The 18,850-nt window shown below is 64.2% G+C and overlaps 1 protein-coding gene across 1 annotated transcript in view; it reads right to left on the bottom strand.

Annotated features, from left to right (window-relative positions):
- Positions 1–18,850, bottom strand: part of ATP1A1 (ATPase Na+/K+ transporting subunit alpha 1) — a 74,766-nt gene that overhangs the window by 13,621 nt on the left and 42,295 nt on the right. Inside the window, 6 exon segments of the mRNA XM_075592962.1 lie at positions 1,504–1,696; positions 9,874–10,008; positions 10,313–10,422; positions 10,675–10,873; positions 12,866–13,134; positions 14,514–14,631. Coding sequence (XP_075449077.1) covers positions 1,504–1,696; positions 9,874–10,008; positions 10,313–10,422; positions 10,675–10,873; positions 12,866–13,134; positions 14,514–14,631 — 1,024 coding nt within the window.

The raw sequence follows: 18,850 nt of genomic DNA on the forward strand, positions 1-18,850 counted from the left end.
GCGCTGCGGCACTTTCCCACGGCGTCCGGCACCGCGGCCCGGGGAGGGTCTATCATGGAGATCAGCCCCACGAAGCACAGGTTCTCCGTGGTGAAGTTCACCTTCGCTTTCCGTGTCAAACTGGAACCCGTCCGGGTACTGGTCATCGGGCATGCTCAAGTGGCAGAATCCTGGGGCAGAGGGCAGGACGTGAGCGCACGCGCCATGAGCGTCCCCCCGCGCGAGCGTCAGCCCGTCCCCCCGCGGCTAGCGTCACAACGGCAGCCCGTCCCCCCGCGGCGAGCGTCAGCCCGTCCCCCCGCGGCTAGCGTCACAACGGCAGCCCGTCCCCCCGCCGCTAGCGTCAATACGGCAGCCCGTCCCCCCGCCGCTAGCGTCAATACGGCAGCCCGCCCCCCTGCCGCTAGCCAGAACATACATAACCAGCAGCAGTAGTTGCCACAGAGGTCCCCCTCTCCGCCCCGCCCCCCCCACAGAGGTCCCCCTCTCCGCCCCGCCCCCCCCACAGAGGTCCCCCTCTCCGCCCCGCCCCCCCCACAGAGGTCCCCCTCTCCGCCCCGCCCCCCCCACAGAGGTCCCCCTCTCCGCCCCGCCCCCCCCACAGAGGTCCCCCTCTCCGCCCCGCCCCCCCCACAGAGGTCCCCCTCTCCGCCCCAGCCCTCCCCCCCACAGAGGTCCCCCTCTCCGCCCCGCCCCCCCCACAGAGGTCCCCCTCTCCGCCCCGCCCCCCCCCACAGAGGTCCCCCTCTCCGCCCCGCCCCCCCCCACAGAGGTCCCCCTCTCCGCCCCGCCCCCCCCACAGAGGTCCCCTCTCTCGCCCCGCCCCCCCACAGAGGTCCCCCCTCTCCGCCCCGCCCCCCCCACAGAGGTCCCCCTCTCCGCCCCGCCCCCCCACAGAGGTCCCCCTCTCCGCCCCGCCCCCCCACAGAGGTCCCCCTCTCCGCCCCGCCCCCCCCACAGAGGTCCCCCTCTCCCGCCCCCCCCTCTCCACCCAGTCCCCCCCTCTCCACCCAGTCCCCCCCTCTCCACCCAGTCCCCCCCTCTCCACCCAGTCCCCCCCTCTCCACCCAGTCCCCCCCTCTCCACCCAGTCCCCCCTCTCCACCCAGTCCCCCCCTCTCCACCCAGTCCCCCCCCTCTCCACCCAGTCCCCCCCTCTCCACCCAGTCCCCCCCCTCTCCACCCAGTCCCCCCCTCTCCACCCAGTCCCCCCCTCTCCACCCAGTCCCCCCCTCTCCACCCAGTCCCCCCCTCTCCACCCAGTCCCCCCCCTCTCCACCCAGTCCCCCCCTCTCCACCCAGTCCCCCCTCTCCACCCAGTCCCCCCCCTCTCACACCAGTCCCCCCCCTCTCCACCCAGTCCCCCCCTCTCCACCCAGTCCCCCCCCTCTCCACCCAGTCCCCCCCACTCACCCAGTCCCCCCCACTCACCCAGTCCCCCCCACTCACCCAGTCCCCCCCCACTCACCCAGTCCCCCCCACTCACCCAGTCCCCCCCACTCACCGAGCACCCTCTCCCCCAGTCCCCCCAGCTCCAGGTAGGCGTTTTGGAAGGAGTCCTTCAGCTCTTCGTCCAGCGGCACTTCCTTGCCCTGCTGCAGGATGGTGGTACAGCGGTCCAGGATGCGCTCGGGGGCGCCCTTCATCACCAGAAGGTGGTGCCCCTCGGAGGGGTCGGCGTTCTTGTGTACAGACAGCTGGGGGTGAAACAGGGGAAGGGTCAGTACGGGGGTGGGACAGGGGAAGGGTCAGTACGGGGGTGGGACAGGGGAAGGGTCGGTACGGGGGTGGGACAGGGGAAGGGTCGGTACAGGGGTGGGACAGGGGAAGGGTCGGTACAGGGGTGGGACAGGGGAAGGGTCGGTACAGGGGTGGGACAGGGGAAGGGTCGGTACAGGGGTGGGACAGGGGAAGGGTCGGTACTGGGGTGGGACAGGGGAAGGGTCGGTACTGGGGAAGGGTCAGTACTGGGGTGGGACAGGGGAAGGGTCAGTACTGGGGTGGGACAGGGGAAGGGTCAGTACTGGGGTGGGACAAGGGAAGGGTCAGTACTGGGGTGGGACAAGGGAAGGGTCAGTACTGGGGTGGGACAAGGGAAGGGTCAGTACTGGGGTGGGACAAGGGAAGGGTCAGTACTGGGGTGGGACAGGGGAAGGGTCAGTACTGGGGTGGGACAGGGGAAGGGTCAGTACTGGGGTGGGACAGGGGAAGGGTCAGTACTGGGGTGGGACAGGGGAAGGGTCAGTACTGGGGTGGGACAGGGGAAGGGTCAGTACTGGGGTGGGACAGGGGAAGGGTCAGTACTGGGGTGGGACAGGGGAAGGGTCAGTACTGGGGTGGGACAGGGGAAGGGTCAGTACTGGGGTGGGGACAGGGGAAGGGTCAGTACTGGGGTGGGACAGGGGAAGGGTCAGTACTGGGGTGGGACAGGGGAAGGGTCAGTACTGGGGTGGGACAGGGGAAGGGTCAGTACTGGGGTGGGACAGGGGAAGGGTCAGTACTGGGGTGGGGACAGGGGAAGGGTCAGTACTGGGGTGGGACAGGGGAAGGGTCAGTACTGGGGTGGGACAGGGGAAGGGTCAGTACTGGGGTGGGACAGGGGAAGGGTCAGTACTGGGGTGGGACAGGGGAAGGGTCAGTACTGGGGTGGGACAGGGGAAGGGTCAGTACTGGGGTGGGACAGGGGAAGGGTCAGTACTGGGGTGGGACAGGGGAAGGGTCAGTACTGGGGTGGGACAGGGGAAGGGTCAGTACTGGGGTGGGACAGGGGAAGGGTCAGTACTGGGGTGGGACAGGGGAAGGGTCAGTACTGGGGTGGGACAGGGGAAGGGTTAGTACTGGGGTGGGACAGGGGAAGGGTCAGTACTGGGGTGGGACAGGGGAAGGGTCAGCACTGAGGAGGAACACCCCACACCTCTTCATATTACAGAACAAGCAGCAAACCCGGGATGGTTGCATATTACTCCTCACTGAAACGGACACAGGTGTGCAGCGCCGTGCCCTGTAACCCCCCCCCCCCCACCCCCGTGTGCAGCGCCGTGCCCTGTAACCCCTCCCCCCGGTGCAGCGCCGTGCCCTGTAACCCCATTCGTGTGCAGCACCGTGCCCTGTAAACCCCCCCCCACCCCCCTCCCAAGTGTGCAGCGCCATGCCCTTTAAACCCCCCCCCCCACGTGCAGCGCCGTGCCCTGTAAACCCCCACCACCCACCCGTGTGCAGCGCCATGCCCTTTAAACCCCCCCCCACGTGCAGCGCCGTGCCCTGTAAACGCCCCCGACCCCCCCGTGTGCAGCGCCATGCCCTTTAAACCCTCCCCCCGGTGCAGCGCCGTGCCCTGTAACCCCCCCCGGGTGCAGCGCCGTGCCCCGTAAACCCTCCCCCCCAGGGTGCAGCGCCGTGCCCTGTAACCCCCCCCCCCCCCGGGTGCAGCACCGTGCCCTGTAAACCCCTCCCCCCCCCCAGGGTGCAGCGCCGTGCCCTGTAAACCCCTCCCCCCCAGGGTGCAGCACCGTGCCCTGTAAACCCCTCCCCCCCCCCCAGGGTGCAGCGCCGTGCCCTGTAAACCCCTCCCCCCCAGGGTGCAGCACCGTGCCCTGTAAACCCCTCCAGGGTGCAGCACCGTGCCCTGTAAACCCCTCCCCCCCAGGGTGCAGCGCCGCGCCCTGTAAACCCCTCCCCCCCAGGGTGCAGCACCGTGCCCTGTAAACCCCTCCAGGGTGCAGCACCGTGCCCTGTAAACCCCTCCCCCCCAGGGTGCAGCGCCGCGCCCTGTAAACCCCTCCCCCCCAGGGTGCAGCGCCGCGCCCTGTAAACCCCTCCCCCCCAGAGTGCAGCACCGTGCCCTGTAAACCCCTCCAGGGTGCAGCACCGTGCCCTGTAAACCCCTCCCCCCCAGGGTGCAGCGCCGCGCCCTGTAAACCCCTCCCCCCCAGGGTGCAGCACCGTGCCCTGTAAACCCCTCCAGGGTGCAGCACCGTGCCCTGTAAACCCCTCCCCCCACGTGCAGCGCCGTGCCCTGTAAACCCCCACCACCCCCCCGTGTGCAGCGCCATGCCCTTTAAACCCCCCCCCACGTGCAGCGCCGTGCCCTGTAAACGCCCCCCACCCCCCCGTGTGCAGCGCCATGCCCTTTAAACCCTCCCCCCGGTGCAGCGCCGTGCCCTGTAACCCCCCCGGGTGCAGCGCCGTGCCCCGTAAACCCTCCCCCCCAGGGTGCAGCGCCGTGCCCTGTAACCCCCCCCCCCCCGGGTGCAGCACCGTGGCCTGTAAACCCCTCCCCCCCCAGGGTGCAGCGCCGTGCCCTGTAAACCCCTCCCCCCCAGGGTGCAGCACCGTGCCCTGTAAACCCCTCCCCCCCCCCCAGGGTGCAGCGCCGTGCCCTGTAAACCCCTCCCCCCCCCCCAGGGTGCAGCGCCGTGCCCTGTAAACCCCTCCCCCCCAGGGTGCAGCACCGTGCCCTGTAAACCCCTCCCCCCCAGGGTGCAGCGCCGCGCCCTGTAAACCCCTCCCCCCCAGGGTGCAGCACCGTGCCCTGTAAACCCCTCCAGGGTGCAGCACCGTGCCCTGTAAACCCCTCCCCCCCAGGGTGCAGCGCCGCGCCCTGTAAACCCCTCCCCCCCCAGGGTGCAGCACCGTGCCCTGTAAACCCCTCCCCCCCCCAGGGTGCAGCGCCGCGCCCTGTAACCCCCTCCCCCCAAGCAGCGACAGCGCGCATACACCTCCGGAGGCCCTGGGAATTGAGTGCCGCGGAGATCACCCACAGATCGCCGGTGGCGCCGGTTAATAAACGGATAACTCCGCCGGCCTGGAGTGCAATATGCTGCAGCTGCCTGGCCGCTGAGTCCGTCAGCGCGCAGCACCGTGCGAGTGACCGGAAGGTCAGAGCAGCGCTCCGTGATTACACGGCAGCAGTGTGCACACGCGTGTGGCCTCCGGGGGATGGGGGCTCCGGGGCTGACCGCTCAGGATTAGGACTCAGGAATGTCCCAGCTCACTAATTCCACAGCAAGGAGCTTAGGCTGCAAAGTGCGGGAGAAAGCAGCCCAGCAAGATCAGCCCGACCCGCAGAGCATCGCTCCCCTATCTCCCCCGCAACTGCCAGAGACCCGCAGAGCATCGCTCCCCTATCTCCCCCGTAACTGCCAGAGACCCGCAGAGCATCGCTCCCCTATCTCCCCCGGCAACTGCCAGAGACCCGCAGAGCATCGCTCCCCTATCTCCCCCGCAACTGCCAGAGACCCGCAGAGCATCGCTCCCCTATCTCCCCCCGTAACTGCCAGAGACCCGCAGAGCATCGCTCCCCTATCTCCCCCGCAACTGCCAGAGACCCGCAGAGCATCGCTCCCCTATCTCCCCCGTAACTGCCAGAGACCCGCAGAGCATCGCTCCCCTATCTCCCCCCATAACTGCCAGAGACCCGCAGAGCATCGCTCCCCTATCTCCCCCCGTAACTGCCAGAGACCCGCAGAGCATCGCTCCCCTATCTCCCCCCGTAACTGCCAGAGACCCGCAGAGCATCGCTCCCCTATCTCCCCCGCAACTGCCAGAGACCCGCAGAGCATTGCTCCCTATCTCCCCCGTAACTGCCAGAGACCCGCAGAGCATCGCTCCCCTATCTCCCCCCGTAACTGCCAGAGACCCGCAGAGCATCGCTCCCCTATCTCCCCCGCAACTGCCAGAGACCCGCAGAGTATCGCTCCCCTATCTTCCCCCGGTTACTGCCAGAGACCCACAGAGCATCGCTCCCCTATCTCCCCCCGTAACTGCCAGAGACCCGCAGAGCATCGCTCCCCTATCTCCCCCGGTAACTGCCAGAGACCCGCAGAGCATCGCTCCCCTATCTCCCCCGTAACTGCCAGAGACCCGCAGAGCATCGCTCCCCTATCTCCCCCGGTAACTGCCAGAGACCCGCAGAGCATCGCTCCCCTATCTCCCCCGGCAACTGCCAGAGACCCGCAGAGCATCGCTCCCCTATCTCCCCCGGCAACTGCCAGAGACCCGCAGAGCATCGCTCCCCTATCTCCCCCGGTAACTGCCAGAGACCCGCAGAGCATCGCTCCCCTATCTCCCCCGGTAACTGCCAGAGACCCGCAGAGCATCGCTCCCCTATCTCCCCCGGCAACTGCCAGAGACCCGTAGAGCATCGCTCCCCTATCTCCCCCGCAACTGCCAGAGACCCGCAGAGCATCGCTCCCCTATCTCCCCCCGTAACTGCCAGAGACCCGCAGAGCATCGCTCCCCTATCTCCCCCGGTAACTGCCAGAGACCCGCAGAGCATTGCTCCCTATCTCCCCCGTAACTGCCAGAGACCCGCAGAGCATCGCTCCCCTATCTCCCCCCGTAACTGCCAGAGACCCGCAGAGCATCGCTCCCCTATCTCCCCCGCAACTGCCAGAGACCCGCAGAGTATCGCTCCCCTATCTCCCCCGGTTACTGCCAGAGACCCACAGAGCATCGCTCCCCTATCTCCCCCCGTAACTGCCAGAGAACCGCAGAGCATCGCTCCCCTATCTCCCCCGGTTACTGCCAGAGACCCGCAGAGCATCGCTCCCCTATCTCCCCCGGTAACTGCCAGAGACCCGCAGAGCATCGCTCCCCTATCTCCCCCGGTTACTGCCAGAGACCCGCAGAGCATCGCTCCCCTATCTCCCCCGGTTACTGCCAGAGACCCGCAGAGTATCGCTCCCCTATCTCCCCCGGTTACTGCCAGAGACCCACAGAGCATCGCTCCCCTATCTCCCCCCGTAACTGCCAGAGACCCGCAGAGCATCGCTCCCCTATCTCCCCCGGTAACTGCCAGAGACCCGCAGAGCATCGCTCCCCTATCTCCCCCGGTAACTGCCAGAGACCCGCAGAGCATCGCTCCCCTATCTCCCCCGTAACTGCCAGAGACCCGCAGAGCATCGCTCCCCTATCTCCCCCGGTAACTGCCAGAGACCCGCAGAGCATCGCTCCCCTATCTCCCCCGGCAACTGCCAGAGACCCGCAGAGCATCGCTCCCCTATCTCCCCCGGTAACTGCCAGAGACCCGCAGAGCATCGCTCCCCTATCTCCCCCGTAACTGCCAGAGACCCGCAGAGCATCGCTCCCCTATCTCCCCCGGCAACTGCCAGAGACCCGTAGAGCATCGCTCCCCTATCTCCCCCGCAACTGCCAGAGACCCGCAGAGCATCGCTCCCCTATCTCCCCCCGTAACTGCCAGAGACCCGCAGAGCATCGCTCCCCTATCTCCCCCGGTAACTGCCAGAGACCCGCAGAGCATTGCTCCCTATCTCCCCCGTAACTGCCAGAGACCCGCAGAGCATCGCTCCCCTATCTCCCCCCGTAACTGCCAGAGACCCGCAGAGCATCGCTCCCCTATCTCCCCCGCAACTGCCAGAGACCCGCAGAGTATCGCTCCCCTATCTCCCCCGGTTACTGCCAGAGACCCACAGAGCATCGCTCCCCTATCTCCCCCCGTAACTGCCAGAGAACCGCAGAGCATCGCTCCCCTATCTCCCCCGGTAACTGCCAGAGACCCGCAGAGCATCGCTCCCCTATCTCCCCCGGTTACTGCCAGAGACCCGCAGAGCATCGCTCCCCTATCTCCCCCGGTTACTGCCAGAGACCCGCAGAGTATCGCTCCCCTATCTCCCCCGGTTACTGCCAGAGACCCACAGAGCATCGCTCCCCTATCTCCCCCCGTAACTGCCAGAGACCCGCAGAGCATCGCTCCCCTATCTCCCCCGGTAACTGCCAGAGACCCGCAGAGCATTGCTCCCTATCTCCCCCGTAACTGCCAGAGACCCGCAGAGCATCGCTCCCCTATCTCCCCCCGTAACTGCCAGAGACCCGCAGAGCATCGCTCCCCTATCTCCCCCGCAACTGCCAGAGACCCGCAGAGTATCGCTCCCCTATCTCCCCCGGTTACTGCCAGAGACCCGCAGAGCATCGCTCCCCTATCTCCCCCCGTAACTGCCAGAGACCCGCAGAGCATCGCTCCCCTATCTCCCCCGTAACTGCCAGAGACCCGCAGAGCATCGCTCCCCTATCTCCCCCGGCAACTGCCAGAGACCCGTAGAGCATCGCTCCCCTATCTCCCCCGCAACTGCCAGAGACCCGCAGAGCATCGCTCCCCTATCTCCCCCCGTAACTGCCAGAGACCCGCAGAGCATCGCTCCCCTATCTCCCCCGGTAACTGCCAGAGACCCGCAGAGCATTGCTCCCTATCTCCCCCGTAACTGCCAGAGACCCGCAGAGCATCGCTCCCCTATCTCCCCCCGTAACTGCCAGAGACCCGCAGAGCATCGCTCCCCTATCTCCCCCGCAACTGCCAGAGACCCGCAGAGTATCGCTCCCCTATCTCCCCCGGTTACTGCCAGAGACCCACAGAGCATCGCTCCCCTATCTCCCCCCGTAACTGCCAGAGAACCGCAGAGCATCGCTCCCCTATCTCCCCCGGTTACTGCCAGAGACCCGCAGAGCATCGCTCCCCTATCTCCCCCGGTAACTGCCAGAGACCCGCAGAGCATCGCTCCCCTATCTCTCCCGGTTACTGCCAGAGACCCGCAGAGCATCGCTCCCCTATCTCCCCCGGTTACTGCCAGAGACCCGCAGAGTATCGCTCCCCTATCTCCCCCGGTTACTGCCAGAGACCCACAGAGCATCGCTCCCCTATCTCCCCCCGTAACTGCCAGAGACCCGCAGAGCATCGCTCCCCTATCTCCCCCGGTAACTGCCAGAGACCCGCAGAGCATTGCTCCCTATCTCCCCCGTAACTGCCAGAGACCCGCAGAGCATCGCTCCCCTATCTCCCCCCGTAACTGCCAGAGACCCGCAGAGCATCGCTCCCCTATCTCCCCCGCAACTGCCAGAGACCCGCAGAGTATCGCTCCCCTATCTCCCCCGGTTACTGCCAGAGACCCACAGAGCATCGCTCCCCTATCTCCCCCCGTAACTGCCAGAGACCCGCAGAGCATCGCTCCCCTATCTCCCCCGGTTACTGCCAGAGACCCGCAGAGCATCGCTCCCCTATCTCCCCCGGTAACTGCCAGAGACCCGCAGAGCATCGCTCCCCTATCTCCCCCGGTTACTGCCAGAGACCCGCAGAGCATCGCTCCCCTATCTCCCCCGGTTACTGCCAGAGACCCGCAGAGTATCGCTCCCCTATCTCCCCCGGTTACTGCCAGAGACCCACAGAGCATCGCTCCCCTATCTCCCCCCGTAACTGCCAGAGACCCGCAGAGCATCGCTCCCCTATCTCCCCCGGTTACTGCCAGAGACCCGCAGAGCATCGCTCCCCTATCTCCCCCGGTAACTGCCAGAGACCCGCAGAGCATCGCTCCCCTATCTCCCCCGTAACTGCCAGAGACCCGCAGAGCATTGCTCCCCTATCTCCCCCCGTAACTGCCAGAGACCCGCAGAGCATCGCTCCCCTATCTCCCCCGGTTACTGCCAGAGACCCGCAGAGCATCGCTCCCCTATCTCCCCCGGTAACTGCCAGAGACCCGCAGAGCATCGCTCCCCTATCTCCCCCGGTAACTGCCAGAGACCCGCAGAGCATCGCTCCCCTATCTCCCCAGTGCCTTACCATACCAGAGACCCCGGTGCACGTTGCTTCTCTATCCTCCCAATGCCCCCCCATACCTGCCAGAGATCTGCAGATCATTGCTCCTTTAACCCCCGCCCCCCAGCAGAGGGCCTGTACCCCCCCGGTGCCCCCACATAACTGCAGATCATTACTCCCCCAGCAGAGGGCCTGTACCCCCCCGGTGCCCCCCCATACCTGCAGATCATTACTCCCCCAGCAGCGTGCCTGTACCCCGGTGCCCCCCCATACCTGCAGATCATTGCTCACCCAGCAGCGTGCCTGTACACCCCCGGTGCCCCCCCTCACCTGGTACTTGTTGGTGGAGTTGAAGGGGATCTCCGCCACCTTGGCGTTCTTCTCCCGCATCTCCCTGACGGAGCCGCAGCAAAGCTCGATGCACTTCAGGAGGGCGGACTCCGAGGCGTCTCCCGCAACGTCCCTCTGCGAGAAGAAGGGGGCGGGGGGAGTGTGTCACATGCACCGCGGGTGTGTACAGGGGTGGGGAGCAGCACATTTCCATACTGTGTATACTGTATATACTGTATATCCGCGCTGCATTACACAGTCGCGCCGTTCCATACCCCAGCGTGGCGCTCCCGCTGGTGACGCCAGTTATGGGCATGAAGATTCCTCCCCAATTCTACTGGCTTCTGCCGGAGCAGACACGTGGCTATCGCATGTTCTGTAACATGTTACATGATCTGGCAGAGCACGCAGCTGTCCCAGAGGCTGCTGGGAGTCTCACCTTGAGGATGGGCGTGTTCTCCTGCCCGGCCTGGAACACGGCTCTATTACACAGGCCAGCTACACGGGAGAGGGCCGTCCAGGTGGGGGAGCTCTTATCAAAGGAGGCACCTGCAAGGGGTACACACGTTACATCACACGCGCGGGGGCAAACACAAGGGACGCGCGGGGGCAAACACAAGGGACGCGCGGGGGCAAACACAAGGGACGCGCGGGGGCAAACACAAGGGACGCGCGGGGGCAAACACAAGGGACGCAAGCGACGCGCGGGGGCAAACACAAGGGACGCGCGCGGGGGCAAACACCATTGCTGCTTATCACCCCCCGCCATGTCCAGGCGGCACCAAAGGACCCAGGACTCACCGCTCTGATTCTCGGTGGTGTCGGCCTCGTGGATCTCGTTATCGAACCACATGTGCGCCACGGTCATGCGGTTCTGCGTCAGGGTCCCGGTCTTGTCGGAGCAGATGGTGGAAGTGGATCCGAGGGTCTCCACGGCCTCCAGGTTCTTCACCAGGCAGTTCTTCCGCGCCATGCGCTTAGCGGTGAGAGTCAGGCACACCTGGGAGGGTAAGAGGGCTCAGTCAGCGTCACCGCGCCCAGAGCGGCAAGGCCCCCCGTCACCGCGCCCACAGCGGCAAGGCCCCCCCGTCACCGCGCCCAGAGCGGCAAGGCCCCCCCGTCACCGCGCCCACAGCGGCAAGGCCCCCCCGTCACCGCGCCCACAGCGGCAAGGCCCCCCCGTCACCGCGCCCACAGCGGCAAGGCCCCCCCGTCACCGCGCCCACAGCGGCAAGGCCCCCTCGTCACCGCGCCCACAGCGGCAAGGCCCCCCCGTCACCGCGCCCACAGCGGCAAGGCCCCCCCGTCACCGCGCCCACAGCGGCAAGGCCCCCCCGGCACCGCGCCCACAGCGGCAAGGCCCCCCGGCACCGCGCCCACAGCGGCAAGGCCCCCCCGGCACCGCGCCCAGAGCGGCAAGGCCCCCCCGTCACCGCGCCCAGAGCGGCAAGGCCCCCCCGTCACCGCGCCCACAGCGGCAAGGCCCCCCCCGTCACCGCGCCCAGAGCGGCAAGGCCCCCCCCGTCACCGCGCCCAGAGCGGCAAGGCCCCCCCGTCACCGCGCCAAGGCCCCCCGTCACCGCGCCCACAGCGGCAAGGCCCCCCCGTCACCGCGCCCACAGCGGCAAGGCCCCCCGTCACCGCGCCCAGAGTGGCAAGGCCCCCCGGCACCGCGCCCAGAGCGGCAAGGCCCCCCCGGCACCGCGCCCACAGCGGCAAGGCCCCCCCGTCACCGCGCCCAGAGCGGCAAGGCCCCCCGGCACCGCGCCCAGAGCGGCAAGGCCCCCCCGGCACCGCGCCCAGAGCGGCAAGGCCCCCCCGGCACCGCGCCCAGAGCGGCAAGGCCCCCCCGGCACCGCGCCCAGAGCGGCAAGGCCCCCCGTCACCGCGCCCACAGCGGCAAGGCCCCCCGGCACCGCGCCCACAGCGGCAAGGCCCCCCCGTCACCGCGCCCAGAGCGGCAAGGCCAGGGCTTCACCGCGCACGTTCCTCCTTGCTGGTGTTACAATGTCGCGCACATTTGAGACCAACTTTAAAACCTTCACGGGGAAATACATGGCGTGCAGGGAACCACTTACCCCGGGGCAGTTACACAGCGCAACGCTGCGGGCGTGCAGGGAACCACTTACCCCGGGGCAGTTACACAGCGCAACGCTGCGGGCGCGCTGGGAACCACTTACCCCGGGGCAGTTACACAGCGCAACGCTGCGGGCGTGCAGGGAACCACTTACCCCGGGGCAGTTACACAGCGCAACGCTGCGGGCGCGCTGGGAACCATTCTTACCCCGGGGCAGTTACACGGTGCAACGCTGCGGGCGCGCTGGGAACCACTTACCCCGGGGCAGTTACACAGCGCAACGCTGCGGGCGTGCTGGGAACCACTTACCCCGGGGCAGTTACACGGTGCAACGCTGCAGGTGCGCAGGGAGCCACTTACCCCGGGGCAGTTACACAGCGCAACGCTGCGGGCGTGCTGGGAACCACTTACCCCGGGGCAGTTACACAGCGCAACGCTGCGGGCGTGCTGGGAACCACTTACCCCGGGGCAGTTACACAGCGCAACGCTGCGGGCGCGCTGGGAACCATTCTTACCCCGGGGCAGTTACACAGCGCAACGCTGCGGGCGCGCTGGGAACCATTCTTACCCCGGGCAGTTACACGGTGCAACGCTGCAGGTGCGCAGGGAGCCACTTACCCCGGGGCAGTTACACGGTGCAACGCTGCAGGTGCGCAGGGAGCCATTCTTACCCCGGGCAGTTACACGGTGCAACGATGCAGGTGCGCAGGGAGCCATTCTTACCCCGGGCAGTTACACGGTGCAACGCTGCAGGTGCGCAGGGAGCCATTCTTACCCCGGGGCAGTTACACGGCGCAGCGCTGCGGTGCGCAGAGGAACGAGGTTTCTGTTACATTATACCGCGCGTCTTTACGCCCCAGTAACAGGGAGGAGACCCGTGTCCGGGGCGGGACGCGGTGGCCGGTCCGTGCTCACCGTGACGGTGGCCAGCAGCCCCTCCGGCACGTTTGCCACAATGATGCCGATGAGGAAGATGACGGCCTCCAGCCAGGAGTACTGCAGGATGAGGGACAGGATGAAGAAGCTGAGCCCCAGGAACACCGCCACGCCGGTGATGATGTGGATGAAATGCTCGATCTCCACGGCGATGGGGGTGCGGCCACCCTCTAGACCGGATGCCAGGGTGGCGATACGTCCCATCACCGTGCGGTCGCCGGTGTTCACGACAATCCCGTGGGCAGCGCCTAGGAGACGGGGAGAGAGTCAGACAACGGCAGCCGCGGCCTACATCAGTTCACAAGGGCCAGGGATATCCCTGCTTCAGCACAGGTGGCTCAATCACAACACCAACCTGTGCTGAAGCAGGGATGTCCTAAACCAGACTGTTGGTGGCCCTTGACTGAAATTGGCCACCCCTGGACTAGGACATAACATGGTTGGTGCGACTTCAAACAGCACACACATATGGAAAATATAATTGTGAAATAAGGGGACCAGGTGTGATCAATTAAGTGTATTTTTGCTACTGGTTTTAAACAGGGACAAGCAGGATAAGGTTTTTCTTCTCCTGTCATTAAAATGCACACAAGGACCAAATGTTTTGACACCTATGAGCTGGGTCACTTGCCTATGCAAGCTTCAAAGGTAACAGGCATTGTCCCCGCCTGTTAGACTCTCTGGAAGTTGCATATCAAAAGACCCAGAGTCCCGGGGTGTGAATTGGCCAGGTGGATGCTATATAGTCACCAGCATTTCCTATCTGTGTTAACTCACACCCTGAGTTTCCCCTTCCAGCCTGAGAGGTGCCAGGTAGAGAGGGGAGTGCGCATATGCTAAGTAGCAAGGTGGCGTTGTCGCACATGCTCTGTGTGAACAGGAAATCCCTAGTGCCCACTCTCCAAACTGTGGGCAAGTAGGGGATTGGGGAATGATTACTTTCCCACGAGGGGGATTGGGTGGGTATGTTGGTGATAGGCTTCCAAACCCTATATACATCCCACCCAGGCTATCCCCATTGTCTTTCGTTTTTCATTCTACCATGTGAGCAGAGAAGAGCAGCAGCACATTCCTGGAACGCAAAGAGTCTTATTACATCGGAACCAAGGACAAAACTCTGCGTTAGGACACTGAGTGCTGGGGGTTATTTGATTAACCCCAACGGACCAGAAAAGACTTTGCACATTCACAGAAGGATTGGGCTGGCAATTTGTGCCCTTACCAAAAAGGACTACATTTTAAAAGACAATCTTCTGGTGCTTTGCACCTTTCTGGACATTATCCCCTGTTCCTATACCAGTAAGTGTAATTATTAAGTGTATTCTGCAGTTGTCGTGTGTTTGCCTATCAAGGGAATAAATCTCAGTTTATTTTGCTCAACTTGTTCTGCTCAATTGGGATCCACAAAATATAAATGTGTTATTAAGCGCGTCCATCGTGACACAGTAAACTGCACATACAGGAGGCAGTGAAAGCAGAAAGTACTAAAGTTTCAGTTTATACACAGTCAGACATCACGGCAGTTCATTCTCGTGAATGGAAAGGTTGGGTGCTTGCTATCGCTATACGTCCCTGCATCGGGTGTAGAGCAGAAACCCTGCGCAGGTCCCGGCCGCGCCGGACTCACCTTCCACGCAGTTGGTAGAGAAGAAAGCGATGTTTCGGGTTTCCAGGGGGTTTTCGTTTGTGAAGTCGGGAGAGCGCGTCTGGGGCTCAGATTCTCCGGTCAGGGAAGAGTTATCCACCTGCGGATCAATAACAGCCGCGTCATGCCAAACCTACACCGTGTGTCCGGCAGCACGAGGCAGAGCACTGTCCAACAACTGCATCATCAACACGCGTCACAAACACGTCAACAGGACAGGTAACGAGGAAAGGGATTCATGTAATAAAACCCAAGGCAAACCCCACAGCTTCCCCCGTATCCCCGTCCGCTCTCACCCTGTAATAAACCCCACAGCTTCCCCCGTACCCCCGGCCGCACTCACCCTGTAATAAACCCCACAGCTTCCCCCGTATCCCCGGCGCTCTCACCCTGTAATAAACCCCACAGCTTCCCCCGTACCCCCGCTCTCACCCTGTAATAAACCCCACAGCTTCCCCCGTATCCCCGCTCTCACCCTGTAATAAACCCCACAGCTCCCCCCGTACCCCCGCTCTCACCCTGTAATAAACCCCACAGCTTCCCCCGTATCCCCGGCGCTCTCACCCTGTAATAAACCCCACAGCTTCCCCCGTATCCCCGCTCTCACCCTGTAATAAACCCCACAGCTTCCCCCGTATCCCCGGCGCTCTCACCCTGTAATAAACCCCACAGCTTCCCCGTATCCCCGCTCTCACCCTGTAATAAACCCCACAGCTTCCCCCGTATCCCCGGCGCTCTCACCCTGTAATAAACCCCACAGCTTCCCCCGTACCCCCGCTCTCACCCTGTAATAAACCCCACAGCTTCCCCCGTATCCCCGCTCTCACCCTGTAATAAACCCCACAGCTTCCCCCGTACCCCCGGCGCTCTCACCCTGTAATAAACCCCACAGCTTCCCCGTATCCCCGCTCTCACCCTGTAATAAACCCCACAGCTTCCCCCGTATCCCCGGCGCTCTCACCCTGTAATAAACCCCACAGCTTCCCCCGTATCCCCGCTCTCACCCTGTAATAAACCCCACAGCTTCCCCCGTACCCCCGCTCTCACCCTGTAATAAACCCCACAGCTTCCCCCGTATCCCCGCTCTCACCCTGTAATAAACCCCACAGCTCCCCCCGTACCCCCGCTCTCACCCTGTAATAAACCCCACAGCTTCCCCCGTACCCCCGGCCGCTCTCACCCTGTAATAAACCCCACAGCTTCCCCCGTACCCCCGCTCTCACCCTGTAATAAACCCCACAGCTTCCCCCGTACCCCCGCTCTCACCCTGTAATAAACCCCACAGCTTCCCCCGTATCCCCGCTCTCACCCTGTAATAAACCCCACAGCTTCCCCCGTACCCCCGGCCGCTCTCACCCTGTAATAAACCCCACAGCTTCCCCCGTATCCCCGGCCGCTCTCACCCTGTAATAAACCCCACAGCTTCCCCCGTATCCCCGCTCTCACCCTGTAATAAACCCCACAGCTTCCCCCGTATCCCCGCTCTCACCCTGTAATAAACCCCACAGCTTCCCCCGTACCCCCGGCCGCACTCACCCTGTAATAAACCCCACAGCTTCCCCCGTACCCCCGGCCGCTCTCACCCTGTAATAAACCCCACAGCTTCCCCCGTACCCCCGGCCGCACTCACCCTGTAATAAACCCCACAGCTTCCCCCGTACCCCCGCTCTCACCCTGTAATAAACCCCACAGCTTCCCCTGTATCCCCGGCGCTCTCACCCTGTAATAAACCCCACAGCTTCCCCTGTACCCCCGGCCGCTCTCACCCTGTAATAAACCCCACAGCTTCCCCCGTACCCCCGGCCGCTCTCACCCTGTAATAAACCCCACAGCTTCCCCCGTATCCCCGCTCTCACCCTGTAATAAACCCCACAGCTTCCCCCGTATCCCCGCTCTCACCCTGTAATAAACCCCACAGCTTCCCCCGTACCCCCGGCCGCTCTCACCCTGTAATAAACCCCACAGCTTCCCCCGTACCCCCGGCCTCTCACCCTGTAATAAACCCCACAGCTTCCCCCGTACCCCCGCTCTCACCCTGTAATAAACCCCACAGCTGCCCCCGTACCCCCGGCCGCTCTCACCCTGTAATAAACCCCACAGCTTCCCCCGTATCCCCGGCGCTCTCACCCTGTAATAAACCCCACAGCTTCCCCCGTACCCCCGCTCTCACCCTGTAATAAACCCCACAGCTTCCCCCGTATCCCCGGCGCTCTCACCCTGTAATAAACCCCACAGCTTCCCCCGTACCCCCGGCCGCTCTCACCCTGTAATAAACCCCACAGCTTCCCCCGTACCCCCGGCGCTCTCACCCTGTAATAAACCCCACAGCTTCCCCCGTATCCCCGCTCTCACCCTGTAATAAACCCCACAGCTTCCCCGTATCCTCGCTCTCACCCTGTAATAAACCCCACAGCTCCCCCCGTACCCCCGCTCTCACCCTGTAATAAACCCCACAGCTTCCCCCGTATCCCCGGCCGCTCTCACCCTGTAATAAACCCCACAGCTTCACCCATATCCCCGGCGCTCTCACCCTGTAATAAACCCCACAGCTTCCCCCGTATCCCCGCTCTCACCCTGTAATAAACCCCACAGCTTCCCCCGTACCCCCGGCGCTCTCACCCTGTAATAAACCCCACAGCTTCCCCCGTATCCCCGCTCTCACCCTGTAATAAACCCCACAGCTTCCCCCGTACCCCCGGCCGCTCTCACCCTGTAATAAACCCCACAGCTTCCCCTGTATCCCCGGCCGCTCTCACCCTGTAATAAACCCCACAGCTTCCCCCGTACCCCCGCTCTCACCCTGTAATAAACCCCACAGCTTCCCCCGTATCCCCGCTCTCACCCTGTAATAAACCCCACAGCTTCCCCCGTATCCCCGCTCTCACCCTGTAATAAACCCCACAGCTCCCCCCGTACCCCCGTCCGCTCTCACCCTGTAATAAACCCCACAGCTTCCCCCGTACCCCCGCTCTCACCCTGTAATAAACCCCACAGCTTCCCCCGTATCCCCGGCGCTCTCACCCTGTAATAAACCCCACAGCTTCCCCCGTACCCCCGTCCGCTCTCACCCTGTAATAAACCCCACAGCTTCCCCCGTACCCCCGCTCTCACCCTGTAATAAACCCCACAGCTTCCCCCGTATCCCCGCTCTCACCCTGTAATAAACCCCACAGCTTCCCCCGTATCCCCGGCGCTCTCACCCTGTAATAAACCCCACAGCTTCCCCCGTACCCCCGGCCGCTCTCACCCTGTAATAAACCCCACAGCTTCCCCCGTACCCCCGGCGCTCTCACCCTGTAATAAACCCCACAGCTTCCCCCGTATCCCCGCTCTCACCCTGTAATAAACCCCACAGCTTCCCCCGTACCCCCGTCCGCTCTCACCCTGTAATAAACCCCACAGCTTCCCCCGTACCCCCGGCCGCTCTCACCCTGTAATAAACCCCACAGCTTCCCCCGTACCCCCGGCGCTCTCACCCTGTAATAAACCCCACAGCTTCCCCCGTACCCCCGCTCTCACCCTGTAATAAACCCCACAGCTTCCCCCGTATCCCCGCTCTCACCCTGTAATAAACCCCACAGCTTCCCCCGTATCCCCGCTCTCACCCTGTAATAAACCGCACAGCTTCCCCCGTATCCCCGCTCTCACCCTGTAATAAACCCCACAGCTTCCCCCGTACCCCCGGCGCTCTCACCCTGTAATAAACCCCACAGCTTCCCCCGTATCCCCGCTCTCACCCTGTAATAAACCCCACAGCTTCCCCCGTACCCCCGGCCGCTCTCACCCTGTAATAAACCCCACAGCTTCCCCCGTATCCCCGCTCTCACCCTGTAATAAACCCCACAGCTTCCCCTGTATCCCCGGCCGCTCTCACCCTGTAATAAACCCCACAGCTTCCCCCGTACCCCCGGCGCTCTCACCCTGTAATAAACCCCACAGCTTCCCCCGTATCCCCGGCGCTCTCACCCTGTAATAAACCCCACAGCTTCCCCCGTACCCCCGGCCGCTTTCACCCTGTAATAAACCCCACAGCTTCCCCCGTATCCCCGGCGCTCTCACCCTGTAATAAACCCCACAGCTTCCCCCGTATCCCCGCTCTCACCCTGTAATAAAACCCACAGCTTCCCCCGTATCCCCGGCGCTCTCACCCTGTAATAAACCCCACAGCTTCCCCCGTACCCCCGGCCGCTCTCACCCTGTAATAAACCCCACAGCTTCCCCCGTATCCCCGGCGCTCTCACCCTGTAATAAACCCCACAGCTGCCCCCTTACCCCCGGCCGCTCTCACCCTGTAATAAACCCCACAGCTTCCCCCGTAC

The sequence above is a fragment of the Ascaphus truei genome, chromosome 3, assembly GCF_040206685.1.
Source record: "Ascaphus truei isolate aAscTru1 chromosome 3, aAscTru1.hap1, whole genome shotgun sequence".
NCBI classification, from domain to species: domain Eukaryota; kingdom Metazoa; phylum Chordata; class Amphibia; order Anura; family Ascaphidae; genus Ascaphus; species Ascaphus truei.